Source organism: Strongylocentrotus purpuratus, unplaced genomic scaffold (genome assembly GCF_000002235.5).
Source record: "Strongylocentrotus purpuratus isolate Spur 01 unplaced genomic scaffold, Spur_5.0 spur5_scaffold_18, whole genome shotgun sequence".
NCBI classification, from domain to species: Eukaryota; Metazoa; Echinodermata; class Echinoidea; order Camarodonta; family Strongylocentrotidae; genus Strongylocentrotus; species Strongylocentrotus purpuratus.
The window spans coordinates 21620846-21635845 of NW_022145603.1; the positions used below are offsets into that span (position 1 = coordinate 21620846).

Consider the following 15000-nt stretch of genomic DNA (forward strand, 5'->3'; position numbering starts at 1 on the left):
TCTCTCTCTCCTACTTTCCATTTATTTCCATTTCTCTTTCTCTCTCTGAGTCCCCTTTCCCCTTCCCTTTTCTCTTTCCCTTCCCTTTCTCCTCTTTCTCTCCTTTCTCCCCCCCCCCCCCCCCCCCCCCCCCCCCTCTTCTCTCTCCCCTCCCCTCTTCTCTCTTCTCCCCTCCCCCTCCACTTTCTCTCTTCCCTTCCCCTTTCTCCTCTTTCTCTCCCTTTCTCCCTCCCCCTTTCTCTCTCCCCCTCCCCTCTTCTCTCTTCTCCCCTCCCCCTCCACTTTCTCTCTTCACTTCCCCTTTCTCTCTCTCTCTCCCTTCTGCCTCCTCTTTCTCACCTCTTCTACTCATAGTCATACTCTCAAATACTTTCTCTAACAATCATTCAAATCCCAACACCAAAATATACCCTCCGGATATGGAATGAATTACAGAGCGCCTAAACAAGGACTTACCTGAAACCGAAACACCCCATTTTACTCCACTTTCAATTAGTATTTAAAATGAAGAGCGGGAAATGGTATGCAGTCGGATAATCTTTCTGCAGTATTTCTTCAAGTAAGAACTGAACTCATGCCCTAGCTGTTTCATGACATTTTTTTTCCCAGAACAGTATCTATTTCTTTAAAATTTGGTCACATCCAATCAAATACATTTATTTCAATTATTTATCAAAACAGTTAATGTAATTCAGTGCTACACTTGTAACCCGCAAATGTTAAATTTGTTAATATTGTCAAAGCAAAATTTTCACAAGACATTCTAGCTTCTTACATATTTTTTCTTTCTCTTTCTTTCCTTCTACCTTCTTTTTTGTTAGGTGGTGTAGAGATTTTGTGGCAAAATGTTTAGAGCTAAACTGCTCTACCTTTTTTTCGCTCTGTTGAACAATGCACATGCTCATACCCAATAACCGATCTGCTCCAAACATACTTAAGATCCGACCATGATTATACTTAATACAAGTACCAGCTTGTTCTTCACTAATGATTAGTGACATGATAAAACAACAGGGCGCATGTGGTGTACGTGTCAACCCATTATCTCCAGACGGTGAGAAATTAAAAACTCATTAATATAAGAGATCAAAAATGCTTAAATTATCCATAACTGCAAGCATGTGTACTATCGGTGTTTGCATATGATATCAATGTTTGAATAAAAACAAACACAATAACAATAGCAAACACAAATCATTCTCTTTTGCCTTCAGATTAAAAAGATATATATCAATCAACCTATTATCTCCAGACAGTGAGAAATTAAAAACTCATTCATTTATAAAAAGATCAAAGTGCTTAAAATATCCATAACTGCAAGCACATGTACCATCAATATTTGCACATGATATCAGGGTTTCCAGACACTTAACAAACACAAAGCATTCTCTTTTGCCTTCTGATTTAGCACGAAATATTAATCAAATAGACTATTAAACCATCATAAATATAATATGTCCTTTATAATATTATACAACATACATGTAAGTCTTAGAAAAATTATGAAAGATTGCTTGTAGGCTTGTAGACACAACCTGTCTGGACACACAATTTACACAGTGAAACCTGTCACAGTGGCCAATTGTCAAAAACAAGGAACCTGTCTATAGTGGTCACTCAATGTGTATTTCTCACTTATGGAGGGAAAAAATGAGTCCAGAACCTGTCTACAAAGGCCACCTGTCGACCACCTGTGCTTCAACACCGCAACACTGATGATAGATAGACACTTACATTGTAAATCTATAATAATATTAATGATTACATGTACCTACCAAACATATTGGGTGTGTCTTCAGCTTTGTCCATGGAATCTGAATAAAGAAGTAAAAAGAGAAAATAAAGAGAACATTTAATAATTTAATTTACATGATATTTCAAGCTTTTCAAAATTCAAAAACTGATTATACATGTACATAAATGTACAATTATTAAAATTCAGCTGACATAGCACCAACTCATGTATGGACCATGTCATAGGCTATCCTACTGACATACAAACAAATTGATGCAATATAATTTTGATCATATAGTCTTTTGGTACAGGCATTCATTTATTTAAAAGAAGAACAAAAAAGGTTACATGATATAAACATATCAAGGGGGGTTCCCCCTATTAAAGCAATTACGGCACATGTGGTGTTCATAAACACCTTAAAATTGAAGTTTCACCGAGTCTGTTTCTAATTCACACCCATGCATTTAAAGTGACCTTTCCGACCTTATATCATCTATTTAGAGCCACAAGGGCATTCATTTATAGAGTCAATATCCGTCTGCTTCTTGGCAGGTAAATAGATTGGATCAATTGAAGACGTCTGCCTGAGCTATTAAGCGCGCTAATAAGCTTGAGAGATCCCAGACTATACCATTGAGCAGTCAGTGACATAAAGACGTAACTCCCTTTTGGCCATTTTGAGAAAAAGTGGTTTAAAGTCACAGAGCACTTGGGCCTTAAGGAGTTAAGTCTATGTTTCACTAGCCATTGACTTCAATGGGGTGTTGGGTGTAGTTTATAAGACGTTGTGTTTCCTGGAATGCCCACATTTTTCTGAACATTTTGATATCAAATACCGGTAATCATTTTGGCGAAATATGGAGTTACGTCTTTATGTCACTGAACCCTCAATATGAATGATCTTGATTGCTTATCACTGCATTCAAGGGAGATGTACAACTCTATACTGTAGGTAGGTAGGGAGGTAGGGATCACGGTGGATTCACAATTAATAGCAACCCCACTGGCAAGCCGTGACAGGCCAATTTTTTAGCTCACTGGTTGATATCTTTCAACCAGAGCAGCGCAGCAAAACGCTAGCCACTGATCGAAATGACCAAAGTGGTCCAAACTGTGTAAATTCAGTCATTGAGATTGATTGTTCTGACATTAGCGTACATTTTCATATTCAATTTGGATGTCTAAACCCACCCATCAACTGGTTCCGACGGAAAAAATCAATACAAATCTTGTGTTATCTTCCGCTTTCGTGTCACGAAAGGCCGTGTAACGTGACAACCCGACCGGACGCGATGACCCGATGATTCCAAGTAGGCCCTTTCCAAATATGTCAGATACACTGTACATGACTGATGACAAGTAGAAAGGGCTGATATTTCTGAACCAACTGCATTTTTGTTTCATGACTATATTGAGTTTGATGCCAGGAATTTTACAAACGAAAATAAGATTTAAATTCCTTAAACTGGCAACACATCAAGATATTCAAAATCACTGTTTTATATAAAAATTGAAAATTTTTAACATCAATTTTTTTTCCCACTTATATCGTTTTCAGAGACATTAGTTTATTTCAACAATGTTGCATTGAAAAAAAAAGGATAATTGTTGCCTATTGAAGAACAATATGTGATCAATATAGCCCTAAAAATTAAATCCTGACTTGGAAGAGATCAATAATGTAAACTGTCTGCAGTATAAGGTAATCTATATACATGTATGCATACAGCTCTGAAATGGAATTTGAAATGATTTGTCTGGTGCAGTCAAATGAAGTACCCCCAACCCCATGTGTTCAAAATAATTGCCAACAGGGAAAAAGTTGATATTTATTTTTCGGGGGCTACTTTTCAACCTTGCCTGCATGAAAATAACAAAATACAAATTTAAGGGGGCTCTTTTGGGCATTTTGGGGGCTATTTCGCCCTGAACCCCCATGTATTTTTTCCACTGAGTGCCAATGATCTTTACTTAGCAAATATATTGCTAATACATGAAAACATCATATTATTCTGGTATCTGTACATGTATGTGCTCATACAGTATACTGCACAGTATGTATTATGTCAAGTGCACTTTTTACTAACACTTTTACTTTAATGTAAACACTTTCATTTCAGCCTTGGGCTGCAGAACATTTTATGACACTGAATGTTTGATTGTTGAAATAAACCTTGAATAGAATTAAAATCGAATTAAATTGAATTGACTAGAATTATTGCATTGAAATCTTGTTCATTGAAATTCTATATTTAGATGTGTGTTTTTTGTTATCAGTAAGATTTCCCCGCGGAAAATGTTGACATATTTCCCACATCTCTTTGGTATGTTCCATACAGGGTTAAATATCTCAATTCTAATTAATGATTTCCACAGCATTTCAATCATCACATTATCATAATGATGATTAAACATTAAAAGTGCACATTGTAAAGTGCGTGGGCACATACTATACAACAATGTATACTGTAATTGGCAACATGCACATACCCATGCCTGCATAGCTCGAAGAGAGTGTGTTATGATTTGGAGTGCAATCTTGTCATCGCTAGCATACCTGTGCAAATTCGATACAGGGTTAATATCTCAATTTTAATTAATGATTTCCACAGCATTTCAATCATCACATTATCATAATGGTAATTAAACATTAAAAGTGCAGTGTAAAGTGCGTGGGCACAAACTATACAACAATGTATAATTGGCAACATGCACATACCCATGCCAGCATTAATTGCTTCTAGAGGGTGTGTTATGATTTGGAGTACAATCTTGTCATCGCTAGCATACCTGTGCAAATTCGATACAGGGTTAATATCTCAATTTTAATTAATGATTTCCAGAGCATTTCAATCATCACATTATCATAATGGTAATTAAACATTAAAAGTGCACATCGTAAAGTGCATGGGCACATACTATACAGCAATGTATAATTGGCAACATGCACACACCCATGCCAGCATTAATTGCTTCTAGAGGGTGTGTTATGATTTGGAGTGCAATCTTGTCATCGCTAGCATACCTGTGCAAAGTTCATGCGATATGAAAACAGCACAGAGAGCCTACATGTCCAACTGTTATAATAAATGCTTAATATGACACAGTGTGCTTTAGATTGAACAGCATACAATATCATAGGAACTAGCTATTTGGGGGGATTGGTACATTTTTAACATTCATGAATGATGAGAGAGAGAGAGGAGGAGGGGGGGGGGGAGGTAGGGAAAGGGAGAGAAAGAGAAAGAGAAAGAGAAAGAAAACAGCACAGAGTGCCTACAGGTCGACTGTCTTAATGAATGTTTATTTATGACACAGTGTGCTTCAGTTGGAATACTTACATTTGTACAGCATACAGTATCATATGAAACAAGCTATTTTTGTGGGGGGTGGTACACTTTAACATTCATGAAATAATGGGAGAGAGAGGGAGGGAGAGAGAGAGAGAGAGAGAGAGAGAGAGAGAGAGAGAAGTATAGAGCTACAAATCACTTGAATGTTAAAGATGAACACTGACTAGGCTTTGGTTAGGTGGATTGTATGCAGCACTGCGATTCAATAGGAATGGATGACTATTTTTTTTTTGGGGGGGGGGATATTGGTAGTTTTGGTACACTTTAACATTCATGACATATCGAGTCAGAGAGAGAGAGAGAGAGAGAGAGAGAGAGAGAGAGAGAGAGAAGGAGAAGAGTAGAGCTACAAATCACTTGAATAATATAGATGAAGACTAGGCTTTTCAGTGCAGTGGATTGTATAGAGCACTGCGATTATAGAAATTGATTTTAGAAATATGGCTGCAGGGGCATGCTGAAGTCTCATTGAATTTGTTTCTTTTCACCAAACAAATTCTTTATTATTATGGACAGTAAAACTTGAATCATGAATCTTGTACACATACACATACATGTACACCCATCTGTGCTTCAAGCCATTCCATTTTATACTCATGTATATACATTTGTACACCGTGTAATTCACTATTTATATGTACCACACTGTACACCTACAGTATACATGAATTGCCCATGGTCTTCATAGTCTACAATTGTCTATAGACTGGGTAAAGCTCATTGGTAATATGGTATTTTGTATGGAGTTTCTGCACCATATTTATGCATTATTATAATTACACATAATTACCTCTTTAATACTTGTTTGTTTATGAGACTGTGGTTAATGAGTATATGGAGGTCTCACCACATTGTTTATAATCACGTAGCAATTTGCGATAAATCATCAAACCAATGCATCACACAGCTCAGTGACAACTACCGGTAACCATAAATCTAACAAATTCAACAATGCCACACACTATAAAAGGAAAATCCTTGATAGCAAAGCAGAAAATTCAGAGAAAATCAGAAAAATCAGAGGAAAGCAGAAAAATCAGAGAGGTAGACTGTTGAGCTTTGGATGAAATTTGACAAAAAATGAGAAAGTTATGATTTTTGAAGAACTTGTAATCATTATAGTTATGGGCTCTGCAAATTGGCTGAGTTGGGCATGACTTTGTGATGTGATGACTAATGACTAAGGAAAGTATGGTAATATATACATGTACATGTATGCTATCAATGACACATTTTGAGTAGTGCCCCAAGCGAGAAAGCACTTAGGAGAAAAGAGAAATAAAGGATATTTGTGTAAACTACGAATGGGAGAGTTATACGACACTAAGTGACAATCCACTGACCAAACTGCCAATTTGACATTTGTATAGACTTTAATAGTAATCTCATATTTCAGACATAAAAATGAACTTTTTAATATTGCAAGGGCATGGATTGCCCTTCGAAGCTTATCAACACTAGTGTGGCTAGGAGGGATTAGACCACACAGCGAGGTCACTGACAGGTGGCTATCTCATCAACTAAGCTCTCAAATAACATAAGAAATAGAGGATCATGGGGGACCAACAGGCACCGATTGGGGAAGTTTTCTATATAGAGGGAGCAAGTACATGTAGCTACAAGTAGGACAGTGGGGCTTTAATATTGATAATCACAGCACTATGAAGATTGTAAAAGATTAAGGCATTACGCCTACATACACTGCAGTACCTGCAATTTTTATGTGTGAAATTCATCTGCACAGGGTTAATCTATCCCATGGTTGTGATTAAAAAACAACAAAATTATTATTAAATGAAATGCTGTTTTAAAAAAACATTCAAAATGTAACATGTGCGACAGCGTAGGTTGTACCTTTTCAATGTACTGACAAATAGGGCAAACATACATGTGCATGTTTGTTGTCTAAAATACAGCATGTGCATACTTCAACAAGGCTCAAATCATCAAAAGGTTTGAAGACTTCATGATTTTTAACAGGAACATCCCGGCAGACCAACAGTCCACAAGATTGACAATGTTTGTTTAAGTGAAAATCCTACGAAAAACGTGCAGATGGTGATTGAGATCAAAATATCAGTCTCGGGGGCTTTATCCTCTTGGGCTGGCGGTATTGCTAGAACCCTCAGATAACTTTTCAGAAGACCCATGAGGATAGAGACAGGGTGGAGAAAGATTTTACTCCACTTGTATTTTGAAAAGCAAGTGTGGAATCAAGTACAGGCCAAAATGACTTTTTAAAAATTAATTTAAGCAAGAAAATAAAAAAATGTTGTTTTTTAAATGCACATAAAATCATTAACACACGTGTCTATGGGGTGTTTTAAAATCATGTTCTTTAAATGTAAAATAAAGCAGCAATTTCAAACACAGTTTTGAACTTTTCCACAAATTTTTTGCACGAAACTTACCATTGATGGTAACCTTGCCATCAATGCCAATGGTACATGTAACTACCATGGGAACCTTGATTTTGATTTGTTGTTGGGCCCTGTTAGGCCTACCTGTTACCATGGTAATTGCCATTGATGGCAAAGTTAATACCATCAATGGTATTAGTTTAAGGCAACGGGTCTAGTCCCTCTCAATGCCTCCTTTCATTAACTGCATGTACATGTATATTACATGACCACTATGTTACCATCTTCAGTAGATAGCTGTACAGGAAAGTTAAACATATACATGTAGATGTAGTTTCTCTTATTTAACATTCAATATAAAGTTGCTTTCCCTCAAACTTGTTTAGGAGAGAACCTACATGTACATGTATATGCTTTAATTAAAGTCTTATAATTGCGTATCAAATGATGGTATTTGTAGATGTACATGTAGATTTTCATGTAAATGTACGAGACTGAATAAATCAACAAATGAATTTAAAAAGGAATTTGCGTTCAAATAGATGGAATGCTCTCACTCACTCTCTTTCACACTCTCTCTCTCTCTCGCTCTCTCTCTCTTTATGTCTCTCTCTCTCTTTCTCTTTCTTGCTCCCTCTCTCTCTCTCTCTCTCTCACTCTCATCACACCATTACAACACATTTAATCTCCTGTTGTTTCCCAATTCTCTGCAGACGAGCCCTCCAGCTCACTAGAAAGAGAGAGAGCTAACAACATGTAGAAACCGCATCAAATCTGACACCGTTTGGAATCGTCTCGGCGGCACTCATTCCTCTAAATATATCCCTCCCCGGTGTATTGGCTATACCAGGGACCCATGCAGCGCAGCCGTACGCATACAAGCACATTATAATATCATGTTCTTAATCACACGCACAGCTCATAGTTTGCATGCTTAAACCCTTGCCAATCATAGCGCATAAAACAAGGTTTGAATTCTGAGACTAAATCCTGTATCCCATTGGACCTGTGTGATAGCAGCTCCCGACTTCTGTAGAGGTGTTGTGGTCTAGTGGATAAGTCACCCGACTGCAGATCACAAGGTACAGGGTTCAAATCCCAGTCCGGTAATAGCGTCCCTTGGCAAGATGTTAATCTACATTTGCCACTCTCCCCCAGGTGTTTAAAAATGGGCACCTGGTACGATGCGAAATTTAATGTAGTTTGCTCAGCATTGTGAGCGTCTGTTAAAGGGAAAGTCCACCCCCAAAATAAGTTTGTTTCGATAGAGGCAGAATAATAAGAAAATCAGGTGAGTGAAAGTTTGAGCAAATTCTGAATGAAAATAAGAAAGTTATGAATTATTGAAGTTGTGATCAATCTAATACAAATTGGCAACTCTTTGACTTATCATACGAGCTCTCCTTCATTTGCTTTGTGCATAATATTCCATAAAATCATGTTTTCTTCGTTATTGATGACGGAATATATATTTGTTCCTTGCAGGGGGAGTATAGAAACATATTTGCAATTATTATATTTAGGGTGCATGTATGGTTGAAATTTTACTTGAGGGAAAATTTTAGATTTTTTTAGTACTGAGCAAATGGAAGTTGAGCTTGCATGATACGTCATAGAGTTGCCAATTTGTGTTTGATTGATCACAACTTCAAAAATCCTAACTTCCTTATTTTTAATCGGAATTTGCTCAAACTTTCACCGACTTGTTTCTCTCATTTTTCTACTCCTCTTAAAACTAACTTAATTTCAGGGTGGACTTCCCCTTTAAATGCCTGGCTGGAATGCTCCCCAGGGAGTGGACAATGTGCATACATTGTATGCAGGCAAGCCTGAATCCGATTACCGGAGTAATAATATATATCTGTAAAGCGCATAGAGACATTATTGATGTATTAAGCGCTATATAATAGCGAAATATATTATTTCAAACAGCCAGCCGAGAGCTTAGTATACTGTAGGCTTCACTCACGACAACGTAAATGCACTTTGATGACGTGACAAGTAGGAGTCTGTACTTGGAGACTAGGTGCAGCAGACTTCTCGGTCGTCAGCTATCAAGAAAATTCTTGACAGGAATGAATTATCGATGAATAGCCCTCACAAGGGAGCGTGTGTGGTCTTATAATGAGATCACTTGATATTTAATGTCTGCTTGTTAAACCTTTATTGTGCCATCAAAAACATCAGAAGTAGGATTTTGCAAAACAAATTTCCAATATGATTCTCTTGTTCTTGTTTTTATTGCTGATGATGATCTAAATGCATATAGGGTATTAAGGGCTATTATGAAAGAGTGTTCCAGACTTCCAGGGTATCCAACTTTGGGTCAATAACTTTTTCCTGATTTAACTTGTTTTATGATTTAAAAATTGTTAATGCTAAAAAAATTAGATGCAATCTTTAAAATAATTGTTAATTCTAAAAAAAAAATTGATGCAATCTTTAGAAAAATTGGTTGTTTATACAAAGAAAGGGGAAAAAACCAGTACTAAAAAGAAAATAAAGAGGTAATTCATGCACAACACATATTTAACCACCACCAGTACATCTTATTACAAAATATTCCCATGAGTATTAGTTTTTGCAAGATGAATTTATTCCCGAAACTCACAGACATTAAAGCAGAAAAAAATATTCCAATATAATATATTAATTGAAAAATGGATGTTTTTTTCTTGTCAACGAAATGATAATCTCTGACTGTTTGAGCCTCTTCCATTTTATATCTCCCACTGCCAAATTTCCATCTTATTTTATTTCCTCCCACCTTCGACCTAAATATGGTACAATATGTGTATAGAGGTTGCTAAAAACAACTTTCTAGTTTCTAATTTTGGAGGGAAAATAGTCACAAAATGTTTGCCCAAGGGAGAAATCTCTGAGATATTGAGTTTTGAAATGTCACTGGTTCACTCATCAAATACAGTTCAGTATCTTGATAAATAAAAACATACTTGTTATTTAAATGATAAGTACTAGCGATGAAAATTGGAGTAGAATACTGTATGTTAAAGGTCAGTTGCCTGAGGTAGAATAACAAAACATTATTAACATACTAGCAGGACCCGCGGAAATCCGCGGGATTCTAGAGGGGGAGGGCGGTGTAAATAGATATATAGAGAATGTCTAAATTAAAACCACCAAGAACGTTATTTGCCATTCAGGCCATTAAAAAATATACATGTTTAGCGTCCCCGCCCGCTTCCTTTTTGGGGGCCGCCTCCTATTTTTTTTTTTTTTTTTTAAGAAAAAAAAAACATCGTCCCCGCCTGCTTCCTTTTTGGGGGCCGCCTCCTATTTTTTTTTTTTTTTTTTTTTTTTTTTTTTTTTTAATTTTTTTGAAAGAAAAAAAAACATGAAAAGCACTGCTAAAATGTATTTTTGATTTAAAAAAAAAAAAAAAAAAAATTGTCGGCCGCCATCTTGAAAAATAGCCCGAATGCTAGGGAAAATGTACGGAGCGGCCATTTTGAAAGAAAGAAAAAAAAAAAAAAGCGCCTCCTCCTTCCCATTTTTCAAAAAAACAGGACGCTATAAGCATGTTTTTTTTTTAATTTGGCCTTACATTAAATTTAAAAAAAACAATCCAACTGTACCGGTAGTTATTCTTTAAGCCACTGGAACTGCGTAGAGTTCCGTAGTGTGGCGTACCGACTACGCAGAAATTAGGCTGCGTATTAATGGGAAAATAGTCCCTGCGTAGGTTATGCGTAGGCTGGCGTACAGGTTTGCTTATGGTTGCTTACTGTGTGGAAAGCTTTTACTGCTTAGTCGATCTGGCGTAGGGTAGCGTACTGTTGCGTAGGCATGAAGCGTAGTGTTGCGTAAAAAGGCGTACTTTCTGCGTCAAGTTTCTACGCCGAAAGTACGCAAAAAAAATTAAACATGTTGAATTGTTTTCGTTCACCTTGCGTACCCCTTTCCGTCCCTCAGCATATAGTGACGTAGGCCAGCGTAGTTGGTACGCAACACTACGCAACTCTACGTATTGACCCCACGCCAATTAGTGACCCGCAAGTGTCACAAATAAAGTATTAAAAATATGCTCATCTGACCCTAATTAAACGCCTAAAACCCCCGAGCTTTTGGGGTTTATGGCCCCTTGAAACCCGTGGACCCCACGCCTATTTTATATTTACACTCAACTCGCTGCGATCTGATCTCCCCCCCCCCCCCCCCCCAACTTTGAAGAACGTAACCTCCAAGCTTTTGGGGGTTTATGGCCCCTTGAAACCCGTGGACCCCACGCCTATATTATATATACACGCAACTCAGGACCCGTGGAAATCCGCGGGATTCTAGAGGGGGGCGCAGGCAAAAAATTAAGTTTTTCATTTCGGGGGCTCCATTTCAAATTTTAGGGAAATTCTCGGGGGCTCTTTTTTCTGGGGCTACTTTTTCATTAATTCATATAAGGATAGGCCTACACTTTGTTGAGATTTGTTTAGTAGGCTATTAGGTTTCAGGCTTCCTTCTTCATAATTGCCTATTTAAAAAAACAAAACATTTTTCTAGTTCAATAACTAAGTTTTCATGCATTGATTTGATGCAAGAACTTTAACATAATAGAACCTAGATTGTGAATATTTCTGACCATTAATTTCGATAATCATTTTTTCAAAGTAAAATTTTCACAAGAAAATCTGACAGTCGTTTAAAAACGTAGACATTAGTAATACTTTTACTAATTCTAAGCTCAGGTTTCGTAAATCTATTCACGAAACTATATTAAAATCGCGGCAATAATGATGCAAACCAACAGATAACAATTTCAAAGTGTCAAATCTCTTCGACTCAAGCTTAGGTGAACTCACACACACTGCAGCGTAACTCCTTAAGCTCAACACCGGCGCCGCAGGCGTCGGACGCCTACGGTGCGCGGTGTTGGAGCTTACAGCAAGCTCATCGCAACTCACACACACTACACATCAGCACTGCACTTTGTGTTGACTGAAGGCAGCTTGCGACGGAACTGTCAGTCCAATGGTTTTCTTGGGAAAACTTTCCTTTAGAAAATGATAATCAAATTTTAGTATACATTGCCGTAATAATCACAAAATAAGCTTTCATTTCATACCTACATTCACGAAAACTATATACAAATCGCGGCAATAATGATGGAAATAGGTCTCTAAGTTTGGACGTGGACGGGAAGCTTCGTGTGTATCTCTGTGGCTTGTGCCCGACCCTGTGCATAGTGCATTTAATACGCAACTTAATGTGAGTGGATGGTCATCGGTCGTGTGTCTACGGATGTCATGTTGAATATCCATGAGGTATCTCTGTCGTCACGCATATCCTGCATTATGCATGTCGCGTCTGTTTTCGCCCTGGACGTCGACACGGAGGAGGACCTCGGGCGGAGTATAGCCAATTCGCTAGAGTAGACTCTCCCGCGGACGATGGCACCGGGCACGGGTACCCCGAGGGGAGGGTTCAGGAGGAGATAGCCGCACCAACTTGGGTCGGCGATCTCATTAAAAAACAATAGAATACAAAGGCTCGCGGAGACGTCGCGCCCCCCCGCGGAGCCTTAGCGTATTATTATTATAGAAATGTAGTTCAAAGAAAGGATGACGAAAGAAAAAAACGCACAAGATTGGAAGCAAAAGTAACATGTAGAAAGTCATACTATGTACATGCCCAGACCTTGCATATGGGGGGGGGGGGGTAGGTGAGAGGGGGAGGTGAGAGGGGAGGGAGTGGGAGAGAGAAAGAAAGAGGGAGGGAGAGAGAGAGGGAGGGAGGGAGGGAGAGAGAGAGGGAGGGAGGGAGGGAGAGAGAGAGACAGAGAGAGAGAGAGAGAGAGAGATAAGACAGAGACAGAAATAAAAAAGAGACACAATCAGAGAAAAAAGGTTGGACAAATTTATTTTACTAGATATAACTTTTTCCAATTAATATTATTTCACCAATGCCAAAAAACCTACTTTGGACAGGAGATTCATTAATTCCACCCACTAGTATCTCTTACCCACATCAAGCTCGTCAACATGTTTTTCAACCAGATTTTTGGATTTGGAGTTAATCTTTTCAGCCGAGCTATTATCTTGTGCAACCATATTTCAAAAACAAGTATCATATATGCACTGATCTACATTAGATGTAAATATAGACTGCATAAATTGAAAATATATTTAAATTTGGGGGCTAAAGTAAACCAGAGTATTGTCTACTATATTTCCCAAGCCCTGTATACATGTACAACCAGTGTACATGCACATGGTTTTGAAATTTGGTACTTTGAATATGTACATTGTGACCCTGTAAACATGAGTATCTTTAAAGGCATCGTTTAACAATATTAAATCTGAGATGCACGGCCCTACGTGTTATCAGTGTCTGTGATATGGTGTAATATTGAAGCCCTAAAAAAGAGCTTCAAAATGATCATGAAGTGCTTCAAAAAAGTAAAAATCTTTGAGTGACAGGTTTTACCATACTCATTGTCCCCAATAGACTGTAGTGTTACGAAAACTGTTAGGAAAACAAATTCTGAAATTTCTAATTCCGATCATAGATATCTTGATAATCAGACAGGCGACTGGCTTATAAAAGTCATGGGATCCATGTATGACCTAAATGTTTATAATTATGATTACTGCATGAGCTAAATCCAGGATTTTTAGAAAGAATCTGAGGCAAAGTTACCTAATCCCTTTAATCTGTATTCCATGTGCACGTGTACAGGTACAGGTTGTAGTAAGTTAGTAACAATGTTACGCAGTATGCCACACAGATGGTCTACACTCGAGTTACAAAGTACAGTGAGACACTGTGTAGGGCATGTGAAGGTAAATATGGCATACTCTGTACCTGTCCTGTAAAGTGCATCAGGGGAATATTTGAGAAATATTCAGTTAACAATTAAATTATTTAATATAACCATTGTAAATTTGATGTTTTGGTGTTGAATGAAGGGTCGACTGGTTGACTTGGGGCTTTTGCTGAATATTTTAATATATATACATGTATGTCACATTCTCGAGAATCATAAATTGGGATAAATCAATTTTTCACATACTTTAAAAAATACACAACTTGTTATTAAAGGGTAAGTTGTTAATGTGTAGCTATTACAAAGCACAGCAGACATAGAACTATACATGTACACATGTAAATGTGTGATTTACAAGTAGGAACTACAACATCCAAAAGTACATACTACACTGTACTGTACATGTACACTGTAAATAAAAGTATTAAAATGATTGTTATCATTATTATTCATTGTCATTAATATCATTATACTACCATCATAAATTAAAGGTCAAGTTTAAAGTATTGTGACTCTGATCAAGAATTACTTGGCACTTGGCAGAAAAGAAGAAAAAATTGCCCCTGTATTTACAGATTATATAAAAATGTAAACAGAATTACAGATATACAGTAGACCAATATGTACATTCTCCAGTTGTCTTTGATCAATCATATGCACTGTAATGCACTGTTATCATATTACTGTGCTATCATTAATATTACAGTATGAAGTACAGTATTGCTTGGAATAAAGTAGACACTCTCACACTGTGTCACGCAAGGTCAAACA

At 37.3% G+C, this 15000-nt stretch overlaps 1 protein-coding gene across 1 annotated transcript in view; it reads right to left on the reverse strand.

Annotated features, from left to right (window-relative positions):
• Nucleotides 1-15000, reverse strand: part of LOC105439226 (UHRF1-binding protein 1-like) — a 52044-nt gene that overhangs the window by 30323 nt on the left and 6721 nt on the right. Inside the window, exon 3 of the mRNA XM_030989449.1 lies at nucleotides 1776-1814. Within this exon, the coding sequence (XP_030845309.1) occupies nucleotides 1776-1814 (39 nt within the window). The remainder of the gene's footprint in view (nucleotides 1-1775; nucleotides 1815-15000) is intronic.